At 46.1% G+C, this 11,554-nt stretch overlaps 1 protein-coding gene across 1 annotated transcript in view; it reads right to left on the reverse strand.

Moving 5' to 3' along the window:
- DRG1 (developmentally regulated GTP binding protein 1) overlaps nt 1–5,239 on the reverse strand; it is a 38,189-nt gene extending 32,950 nt beyond the window's left edge. Inside the window, exons 1-3 of the mRNA XM_017868991.1 lie at nt 5,026–5,239; nt 4,003–4,126; nt 1,241–1,416 (exon numbers count right to left, since the gene is read on the reverse strand). Coding sequence (XP_017724480.1) covers nt 1,241–1,416; nt 4,003–4,126; nt 5,026–5,067 — 342 coding nt within the window. The 5' untranslated portion in view covers nt 5,068–5,239. The remainder of the gene's footprint in view (nt 1–1,240; nt 1,417–4,002; nt 4,127–5,025) is intronic.
- Between the last annotated feature and the right edge of the window lie 6,315 nt (nt 5,240–11,554).

The raw sequence follows: 11,554 nt of genomic DNA on the forward strand, positions 1-11,554 counted from the left end.
AAAAAAAAAAAAAATACAAAAATTAGCCGGGTGTGGGAGTGCGTGCCTGTAGTCCCAGCTTACTCGGGAGGCTGAAGCAGGAGAATTGCTGGAACCCAGGAGGGGGAGGGTGCAGTGAGCCGAGATTGTGCCACTGCATTCCAGCCTGGGAGATAGAGTGAGACTCTGTCTCCAAAAAAAAAAAAAAAAAAAAAAAAAAAGATTAAGGATATCTACTAGTATGCTTATATAACTTAGTTTCTGGAGAAAGCCAAAAGAGGAGGAGAAACAGAGGCAGAGGACAAAGGGAGGAAAGAGAGCACCATGTAAAAAAAAAGCTGGGGGACTCTAAGCTCAGAAGAGACTGAAAGAATGAAGGTTTTCTGGGAAAGAGAAGCAGAGGAGTTAAACAACTCTATTTTGAAATACTCAAAAGTCCTGAGAGAGGTGTCAATAGCACCCCACACACACACACACAAAAGTCATTATTTTGAGCTGCCAAAATTGTGACTCTCAACAAGACTCTGAAACCAGCTAGAATCAAGCCATGGTCCAGAGTCCAGATACGTCCACACTGCTTCATTCTTGTCATATGCATTTGGACATAGGATCCCAAAACGGGACATGTGTCTCTGCATGGACATCTGACCAGCTGTAAAAAAAGACCATTAAAAATACAACCAGGGGGTCAGGCGCAGTGGCTCACACCTGTAATCCCACACTTTGGGAGGCCAACGTGGGTGGATCACAAGGTCAGGGGTTCGAGACCAGCCTGATCAGCATGGTGAAACCCCATCTCTACTAAAAATATAAAAAATTAGCCGGGCATGGTGGTGCTCACCTGTAGTACCAGCCCCCACCCTCAAGTGAAAAGTAGTTCAAGTGATTCTCCTGCCTCAGCCTCCTGAGTTGCTGGGATTACAGGCATGTGCCACCACGCCTGGCTAATTTTATATTTTTAGTAGAGACGGGATTTCTCCATGTTGGCCAGGCTGGTCTCAAACTCCCGACCTCAGGTGATCTGCCTGCCTTGGCCTCCCAAAGTGCTGGGATTACAGGCGTGAGCCACTGTGTCCAGCCCTTTCTCTGCATTTTCACATGCACTATCCCATTTTATTAAGGTACTGTTCTATTTCCCCTACCAGGTAGTAAGTGCCTGGTAGATCAAAGATCAGGCCTGGCATACAGTGAGCTCCCAATAAAGTTCTTCCTAAATGAAGAATAGATATCTTTCCCTCCTTAGTCTGCAGGCTTGACTTACCTGGATCTTGGCACCTTTGTATCTGATGACACCAGGCACAGTGGTCAGAGTAGTGAATTCATAGGCTGCCACCTCAGAATATACCCCTGCCAGGTTACTAAGCAGTGTTGACTTCCCCACAGATGGAAAACCAACAAATCCAATTCGAGCATCACCTGTCTTGGCCACATCAAAACCTAAAACATCAATGAATACCAAAAAGAGAAGAGTTATCCCCAGGAGTGTTACGACTCACATAATTTCTTTCATATATTTTACTGCCTATCCCTCTATTTACTGCCTATCCCTCAAGGCACTATTTCTCAAACTTTTTATGGTTTACCTTTAAAGGAGAACTCAAGCACACAAAACTTAAGGGCACAGCAATTCACAAAATTCAATGCAGTGTTTGATATTAAAAAAACTGTATTCAGGCCAGGAGCGGTGGCTCACGCTTGTAATCCCAGCACTTTGGGAGGCCGAGGTGGGCGAATCACGAGGTCAGGAGATCCAGACCATCCTGCCTAACACGGTGAAACCCCATCTCTACTAAAAAATACAAAAAAGTAGCCGGGCGTGGTGGCGGGTGCCTGTAGTCCTAGCTACTTGGGAGGCTGAGGCAGGAGAATGGCGTGAACCTGGGAGGAAGAGCTTGTAGTGAGCGGAGATCAGCCGCTACACTCCAGCCTGGGCGCCAGAGCGAGACTCCACCTCAAAACAAACAAACAAACAAAAAAGCTATTCAAAACAGTCAGGCACAGTGGCACACATCTATAGTCCTTGCTATTCCAGAGGCTGAGGCAGGAGGACCTCTTGAGCCCAGGAATTCAGGTTAAGCCTGAGCAACATGGCAAAACCTTGTCTCTACAAAAAATACAAAAATTAGCCAGGCATAGTGGTGTACGCCTGTAGGTCTCAGCTACTTGAGAGGCTGAGGTGGGAGGATCACTTCAGCCCAGGAGGTTGAGGCTGCAGTGAGCTGTGATCACACCACTGTACTCCAGCCTGGACAACAGAGCAATACCCGGTCTCCGAAAAAAAAAAAAAGGTACAGTTCAAACATATGTATGAAAAATGATCCAAAAATAGGGTTGTTAGCTACTCTACCTATGATGTAGCCCTGCTCTGCCTATGGAGCAGCCACCCTTTTATAACTAAAATAAACAAATTAATTAATTAAAAAGTTTTGTTTTTGTTTTTTTGTCTTACAAATTCTGTAAATTGCATGACTGACTGGGTTTTCTTTTCTTTTTTTTTTTTTTTTACAATGGCTGCAAACAAGTTCAGAATCAAATTTGTGACCCTTCTCTACCAGGTGCACAGATCTTACACCATTCCTTTTAGTCCTAAATCTTATCTCTCTTGGCTTCAACTTATTTTCCTACATTTTCCCTTTGCATCAATTTCCTTACTTATTTTAATCTTGTTGATGATATTGATTTACATATTTCTGTAAGCCAATGTAAATCTACTTTGGTTTTCTTTTTTTTTTTGTGAGACAGAGTCTAGCTCTGTCATCCAGGCTGGAGTACATGATCTCGGCTCACAGCAAATTCTACCTCCCAGGTTCAAGTGATTCTCCTGCCTCAGCCTCCTGAGTAGCTGGGATTACAGGTGCGTGCTATCACACCCAGCTAATTTTTGTATTTTTAGCAGAGATGGGGTTTCACCATGTTGGTCAGGCTGGTCTCAAACTCCTGACCTGTAATCCACCCACCTCGGCCTCCCGAAGTGCTGGGATTACAGGAGTGAGCCACCACGCCCGGCCCTACTTTGGTTTTCTTAAGATGAGATCTAACTCTATCACCCAGGATGGAGTACAGTGGCGCCATCACAACTCACTGCAGCCTCAACCTCCTGGGTTCAAGCAGTCCTCCCAACTCAGCCTCCCAAGTAGCTGAGACCACAGACATGTACCACTATGCTAGGATAATTTTTTATATTTTGTACATCTTCTTTCATACCTATGCCTCATTTGTAAGCCCGCAGAGACAGGGATTTGCTGGTTCCGAACTCCTGGCCTCACGCAATCCTCCTGCCTCAGCCTCCCAAAGTGCTGAGATTACAAGAGTGAGCCACTGCAACCAGCACATGTAAATCATTTTGTATCAGGGCAGGATATAAATAAAACTACAGTACACTTAGACAATATCCATTTGCCTCTGAAACCGGCAGAATAAAAATAAACACGGTTCAAGAATTCATACTTAGAAAATATAAATCTACTTTAGTAGAACATCTTATTTTTCTCTTTTTAAAAAACTTTTTTTTTTGGCTGGGCACAGTGGCGCACGCCTGTAATCCCAGCACTTTGGGAGGCCGAGGTGGGTGGATCACCTGAGGTCAGGAGTTTGAGACCAACCTGACCAACATGAAGAAACCCCGTCTCCACTAAAAAAAACAAAAATTAGCTGGGTATGGTAGTGCATGCCTGTAATCCCAGCTACTCGGGAGGCTGACGCAGGACAATCACTTGAAACCAGGAGGCGGAGGTTGCGGTGAGCTGAGATCTCGCCATTGTAATCCAGCCTGGGCAGTAAGAGCGAAACTCCGTCTCAAAAAAAGAGATGGGGGTCTATTTTTGAGATGGGGGTCTATACTGATCAGGCTGGTCTTGAACTCCTGGTCTCAAGTAATCCTCCTATCTCAGCCTCCCAGTGTGCTAGGATTGCAGGCATTGAGGCACTGCACTGGGCCATCTTTAGTTATTTTTAAACCACATGTATGTACTATTTTGACAAAAATTATACCCAAAAGTATATATCCTGAAGAAAAGCACAAACCTTCTCCTGGACCCCCACCACCACCACCCTTTGGAGTAATGAGTTCTCGACGAAGCTTAGCAAGACGAGCCTTAAGCAGCCCCAGGTGGTGTGCTGTGGCCTTGTTCTTTTGAGTCCGAGCCATCTAAAAGGGAAGAATCACAGCCATAAATTAGAAGCAGTGAACGCTTCCCCCAGCTTTGAGAGAATCATTTTTTTCCCCAAGTTTTGTTAGCATACCCATTTTACAGGCTTTAAAAGAGTAAAAAATCCATTCTCTCCCCCATTCAGCTTATTTCCCTCACTACAAAGCAAAGTAAGGCCCAAAAAGGAGAGACGATTAAGGTCATTCCAATTAGTGCCCCCGACTAGACTAAAACCCATCTGCGGGTTCCTTTTCTACTGTTTGTAGCTGTTAGGACCCATGTGACACTGGGACACCACTCTCCTAACTGTAAAGCGCTCTGAGGGCCGCAGGCAATGGAATCACACATTATCCAGGCGGAATAAACTGCTCCCACACAGATGTCATTTTACTTCCAGATCAGATTACTGGGAGCAAATACTCTGAATCTGGGGGTCATTAGGGTAGAGACTGGGGAAAAGGGGGAATAAGGGGACGGAGCGAAGGATGATAACGAAAGATCCTTAAGTATCTGACCAAGTCAGAGATGGAATAAGGGACAGGATTCAGTGTTGCTCAGAGAAAAAAAAGAAAAACGGAAAAATACAACAGAACAGGAGCCAAACACTGGGAGGGGGTACACACCAAGGGCCTAAGGTGCAGGGGTGCGGAACGCGGGCCCGGGCAAAGGGGAGTCCGGGAGCGTGAGCTGAGCGCGGGACGAGGGGAAAACGGGCCCTGACTGAGGAGAGTTGGGGACTCCAAGTTGTGGGGGAGGGCAGTCGGAACACGGGCCTGGCTGACAGAAGTCGCGGAATCTAGGCCCGGTCCTGACGCGGCTCAAGGGAGAACAGGAAGGAGCGACGCCACCGAAGAAAGGATGCTCAGACTAAGAGTGAGGCGCCAGCTGCGTCCATTACCTCGGCTTCTATCTCCGCGATCTTAGCTAAGGTGCTGCTCATCGTGGCGAGTACCCTGTGGCCTCCACACTGTCTCCCTTCACACACCCGCTGCCAAACTGCCACCGCCACCAGGCGCTACTGCAGTACGCAGGCGCGGTACTTTCGAATTCTCGCGAGAGAGTTCCGCGTAGGGGTCACCACGAGTGATGTAGCGCGGAGTTGTCTCCTCCCCCTCAGCCAACCCCGCCCCGTCCCGCGAGCCAGTGCGGTGTCATAGAGCCCGCGGGAGCGGGGGCCAGAGAGGCCACCCCGGTCTGGGCCTCCCCGAGCGCGCCGAGGGTCGCGCGCAGCTCGGCCCCGCCCAGCAGGACCCGCTCCCCGCCGCACTGCATGGTGCTGAAGGCTTCAGTGCTGGAGACCCCAGGGCGTGGTGCAAAGCCGACTCATGCTCCGCACCCCCGTTCCTCGCCAGCATCTGCGGGTCCTGGGTCCCCATTTTCACAGGTGGGGTGACACCCCGACTGCCTCCATGGTCTTGCGAGAGCGTAGAGACCCATCTTCAGCCTGTCTCACCCCTTTGAAAAGAAGATGCCCCTTTCTATCATTCAAAATTATTTTTAGGTTAGTTTTGTTTACTCCGAACCCCGAGTAGAGCACATGGGGAGCCCACAATAAGAGCATTCTTGAATGGATAATTCCCAGAGAACTGCTGCTTGCAACATAGCTTGTAATACCAAAAAATTGAAATCTATATTAACACCCATCTGTAGGAAAATGGACAAATGAATAATGCCTCCATCCGGTTTTCGAAGTACGATTACAGCCGTTAAAACGTAGATCTGTGGTCTGACTGGATATCCAGGACATGTTAAACGGGAAAACAACTAGCAGAACGGCACCTATGTAGTGATATCATTTATGTTATTTTTAAAATTAAATGTACATTTATATAGGTGTACATGTATGAACGTGCATTGTTTAAAGGCCTAAACAGAAAAATACATCAGAAGCTGTTAACAGTGGGATGGGATACGAGAAAAGTGCCTTTCACATTTTATTCCACAGAATTTTGAAGTTAAATTTTTACAAGATGAATGTATCCATGTATTACTTGTGTAATAATAAAATTTAACATTTCAAAAGACTCCTCTTCCCCGTGTCTTATGAGGAGGAAGCCAGGACATCCAGGAACTGTGTGGTGGTTTTGAAAGCGGTTTGCCTCAGGATCAATGGGTTGTTTTGATAGATTGATTATTCCAGTGGGAGTCGACAGGCCAGGCTTAACCCACAGGGCTGGCCTCCACCCAGCACTGGGAGGGAAGTTTAATTTAGTTAAATATGTAAACAAGAACTATTCTAACTTCCCAGAGACAAAAAAGGGAGGTTTTCTCGTGCATAAAGAGGGAGAAACAGAAAGGAAATCTTTTACAGAAGGTCCCCAAAGGGTCAAAGAGAGTTTCTTCTTTCTTTTCTTTAACCTCAGCCTTTTTCATAAATAAATTAAGGGATGATGAGGTAATTAGATCCCACACCATTAGCAATGGAGGAGGGAAGATGAGGAGGTCCAGCTGGAATGGGACATAATCAAAGATCAATCTTAAAAGACAGATAAAATCAAATCAGCAGGCCTATCCTACCTTGAAGTACTTAAGGAATTAATTGGCTGACAATATCAAGGGCATCACTGCTCTGTGAGTAGGTGCTCCTTAGCAAATCTGTTATATGAGGCCTACAGATAAGCACTTAACTGCTCAAAGACATCCTAGGACCCACCTTGGGGCCCTGAACTGTCAATAGGCACCAAAGAGTAATACTCATTTTCCCCAGAGTCCTGGGTGGCCATCCTATTCATGCAATGATTATTTGCGGTGCTCCAACTGCTGCCTGGCACTGTGACAACACTGGGGACAGAGCAGAGAGTGAATCAGATATGCTCCTGCACATAAGAAGTATCCAGGCCGGGCGAGGTGGCTCATGCCTATAATTCCAGCACTTTGGCAGGCCAAGGCAGGTGGTGGATCACAAGGTCAGGAGATCGAGACCATCCTGGCTAATACGGTGAAACCCTGCGTCTACTAAAAATACAAAAAATTAGCCGGGTATGATGGCGTCCGCCTGTAGTCCCAGTTACTCGGGAGGCTGAGGCAGGAAAATCACTTGAACCCGGGAGGCGGAGTTTGCAGTGAACCAAGATTGCGCCACTGCACTCCAGCCTGGCAACAGAGCAAGACTCAGTCTAAAAAAGAGAAAAAAAAAAAAATCCAGGCTGGGGCTGGGCGTGGTGGCTCACGCCTATAATCCCAGCACTTTGGGAGGCCGAGGTGGGTGGATCACCAGACGTCAGGAGTTCGAGATCAGCCTGGTCAACATGGTGAAACCCCATCTCTACAAAAAATACAAAAATTAGCTGGGTGGTAGTGGCGTGCGCCTGTTATCCCAGCTACTCTGGAGGCTGAGGCACGAGGATTGCTTGAACCCAGGAGACAGAGGTTGTAGTGAGCGGGGATGGCGCCACTGCACTCCAGCCTAGCAACAAAGCAAGACTCTGTCTAAAAAAAAAAAAAAATACAAAAATTAGCCGGGCGTGGTGGCGGGTGCCTGTAATCCCAGCTACTCGGGAGGCTGAGACAGGAGAATCGCTTGAACCCCGGATGCAGAGGTTGTAGTGAGTCGAGATCATGTCATTGCACTACAGGCTGAGCCAGGACGACAAGAGCAAGACTCCAGCTCAAGGAAAAAAAAAGAAGTATCCAGGCTGGGATGCCAAGGCCAGGATCTTAGGTTCAGCTCCTAAGAGCCATAGCTACCCCATGTCTGTTAAGTACCAGCTGCAGCAGGGAGGGCCCATTTGGTCATACCAGTAAACCACTAGCACCTTGGTACTAAATGTGTAAAAAATAAATAGGCCGGGGACAGTGGATCACAGTTTAATCCCAGTGCTTTCAGAGGTTGAGGTGGGAGGATCACCTGAGGCCAGGAGTTCAAGACCAGCCTGGGCACTGAAGCCAGGAGTTCAAGACCAGCCTGGGCAACATAGGGAGACCCCATCTCTATTAAAAAAAAAAAAAATTACATTAGCCAGTATACAAAAAATTTAAAAATTAACCAGGCGTGGCGTGGTAGCGCATACCTGTAATCCCAGCTATGCATGAGGCAGAGACAGTAGGATCGCTTGAACCCAGGAGGTCAAGGCCATAATAAGCCGTGATCAGATCACTGCACTCCAGTTTGGATAACAGCAAGACCCTGTCTCAAAAAAAAAAAAAAAAATTATTCAGGCTTGGTGGCCCGCACCTGTAGTCCTAGCTACTGGGAAGGCTCAGGCAGGAGGTTCGCTGGAGCCCAGGACTTTGACGTTACAGTGAGCTATGATCCCACCACTGCACTCCAGCCTGAGTGATAGAGTGAGAAACTGCCTCTTAAATAAATAAATAAATAAAAGATTGACAGAAAATCTTCATCTCTTGCTGAGACACTCCCACCATTCCAAAACAATTACATGTGGTCAAATATACAGGCTTTCTCTGTTTTACTTCTGTGATTCCCATTAAACCATGATTCCTGGCCAGGTTCGGTGACTCATGCCTAGCTCACTCCCAGCACTTTGGGAGGCCAAGGCAGGAGGATCGCTGAAGCCCAGGAGTTTGAGACCAACCTGGGTAACACAGCAATACCTCATCTCTACAAAAATAAAAAAATTAGCTGGGTACAGTGGGCAACATGACGAAACCCCATCTCTACAAAATATCAGTGTGGTGGTGTAATCTTAGCTACTTGGGAGGCTGAGGTGGGCCCAAGAAGACAAGGCTGCAGTGAGCTGTGATCATGCCACTGCACTTCAGCCTGGGTGACAGAGTGAGACCCTGTTTCAAAAAACAAAACAGACAAAAAAAAAAAAATGAAAAAAACAAAACAAAAAAGACATGACCCCAGGAGCAAGGAATGTTACTGTATCTATCTCCAGCACTAGCAGATGTGCAGCTACAACAATCTCTTGAAAAATATTTAAAAAATGGAAATTTTAAGAGAGAATTTTTTTTTGCAAGAAGCAGAAAAGATGTTTGAAGCGATGTATATCCCAGTTAGTCTGATTTTATGACACATTGTATACATGTATCAAAATATCACATGTAGCCCCAAAATATGTACAACTATTAAATATCAACAAAAATTGTAGAATAAAATAAAATAAAAAGAAAGAAATTATTTAATTTTTTTCTAAGTAGCCTGTATATGTTATTATAGACACCTTAGTCATTGAGTCGGATTGATGGAAGAAACAGGATGATAAATGAAATATCCATGTTTTTTTTTTTTTAGACAGAGTCTCACTATGTCACCCAGACTGGAGTGCAGTGGTGCAATCTAGGCTTACTGCAACCTCTGCCTCGAGGGCTCAGGCCATCCTCCTACCTCAGCCTCCGAAGTAGCTGGGACCACAGGCTTGCACTGCCATGTCCGCCTTTTTTTTTTTTTTCTTTCTTTCTTTTTTTTTGTGTATTTTTAGTAGAGATGGGGTCTCACCATGTTACCCAGGCTGGTCTTGAACTCCTAAACTCAAGTGATCCACCCACCACGGCCTCCCAAAGTGCTGGAATTACAGGCATGAGCCACCACACTCAGCCATTACCATTTTTTTTAAGCCTACCTTCTAAACAGATCAAAATTCCCAGTACATTGTAGCAGTAGAGAATGGGAAGCCCTGGATGAAGGATAGTGATTAACGTCATTACTGAGTGATAGATGTTTTCCTTCTAGAATAGGGAATCTCAGATGGGTATGGTGGTTCACACCTGTAATCCCAGCACTTTGGGAAGCCAAGGCAGGAGGATCGCTTGAGCCTAGGAGTTTGAGACCAGCCTGGGCAACATGGCAAGACTCCATCTCTGAAAAAATAAAATAAGAAAGGGGAATCTCAGGAATGAGCACATCTAGGGCATGATGAAGACAGTTCTTCCCTACAAATGTGTCTCTTAGATGGAAAAAATGAAAGTGTATAAAAGTCTTCATTAAATCAAAGTCTGCTTCTTTCGCCATCCAAGTTGGTGATTCCTTGACCCATGTCTCGTCATTTCAGCTCAGTATGTATTATATGCCAGGGATGGTGACAGACACTGGGAATACAAAGATACTTTTCTTTTTTCCCTAGAAGACAGAAGAGGCGTGAAGGTATGGGAATGCCCAAATGTCAGTAGAGGTAGATGTCAGAAGAAATAGTTACAGGGTGCCTTGTGAGATTCAAAGGAAAAAGTGCTCACATCTGGTTTGGGTCAGAAAAAGACTGGTAAAAGATAGGCCTGGAAAGATGCAGATGGGCATGGAGGAAAGAAGACATTCCAGACAGATAAGCAAAGCCCGGACAGGAGGAAGCACAGCACACATCTGCAGTCTCCACAAGATGACAAGAGCCACTGGGCTAGAGAGAGAGTGTATATAATAAGGAATCCCAAAATGGATTTTTTTTTTGAGACAGTGTGTCCAGAGTTGCTTCCTCCCAGTGGGTTCTTGGTCTGACTGACTTCAAGAATGAAGCCACGGACCTTTGCAGTGAGTGTTACAGCTCTTAAAGGTGGCACAGACCCAAGGAGTGAGCAGCAACAAGATTTATTGGTAAGAGCAAAAGAACAAAGCTTCCACACCACGGCAGTGAACCCAAGAGAGCTGCCACTGCTTGCTGGGGTAGGGGGTGGCCAGCTTTTATTCCCTTATTTGTCACCACCCACGTCCTGCTGATTGGTCCATATTACAGAATGCTGACTGGTCCATTTTACAGAGCACTGATTGGTCCATTTTACAGAGCACTGATTGGTCCATTTTACAAACTTCTAGCCAGCCACAGAGCGCTGATTGGTACATTTTTACAGAGCAATGATTGGTGTATTTTACAAACCTCTGGCTAGCCACAGAGTGCTGATTGATGCGTTTTACAATCCTAACTACAGAGTGCTGATTGGTGCATTTTACAATCCTCTTGTAAGAAAGAAAAGTTCTCCAAGTTCCCACTCAACCCAGGAATTCCAGCTGGCTTCACCTCTCAAGAGGATCTCACTCTGTCCCCTGGAGTGCAATGGCTGCAATGGTAGCTCACTGCAACATCCAGCTTCTAAGCTCAAGTCATCCTTCTGTCTCAGCCTCCCGAGTAGCTGGGACTACAAACTTGTGCTACCACACCCAGGTAATTTTTTTATTTTTTGCAGTGATACAGTCTCACATTGTTGTCCAGGCTGGTCTTGAACTCCTGGCTTCAAGTGATTCTCCTGCCTTGGCTTCCCAAAGCATTGAGATTACAGATGTGAGAGACTGAACTTAGTCCATAAAATTATTCCTTTTTATTTTTTGAGACAGAGTCTAACTGTGTCACCTGGGCTGGAGTGCAGTGGCACAATCTCGGCTCAATGCAACCTCTGCCTTCTCGGTTCAAGTGATTCTCCTGCCTCAGCCTCCTGAGTAGCTGGGACTACATGCACCTGCCACTATGCCTGGCTAATTTTTTTGTATTTTTAGTAGAGACGGGGTATCACCAAGTTGGCCAGGATGGTCTCGATCT

The sequence above is a fragment of the Rhinopithecus bieti genome, unplaced genomic scaffold, assembly GCF_001698545.2.
Source record: "Rhinopithecus bieti isolate Rb0 unplaced genomic scaffold, ASM169854v2 scaffold_4666, whole genome shotgun sequence".
Taxonomy (NCBI): domain Eukaryota; kingdom Metazoa; phylum Chordata; class Mammalia; order Primates; family Cercopithecidae; genus Rhinopithecus; species Rhinopithecus bieti.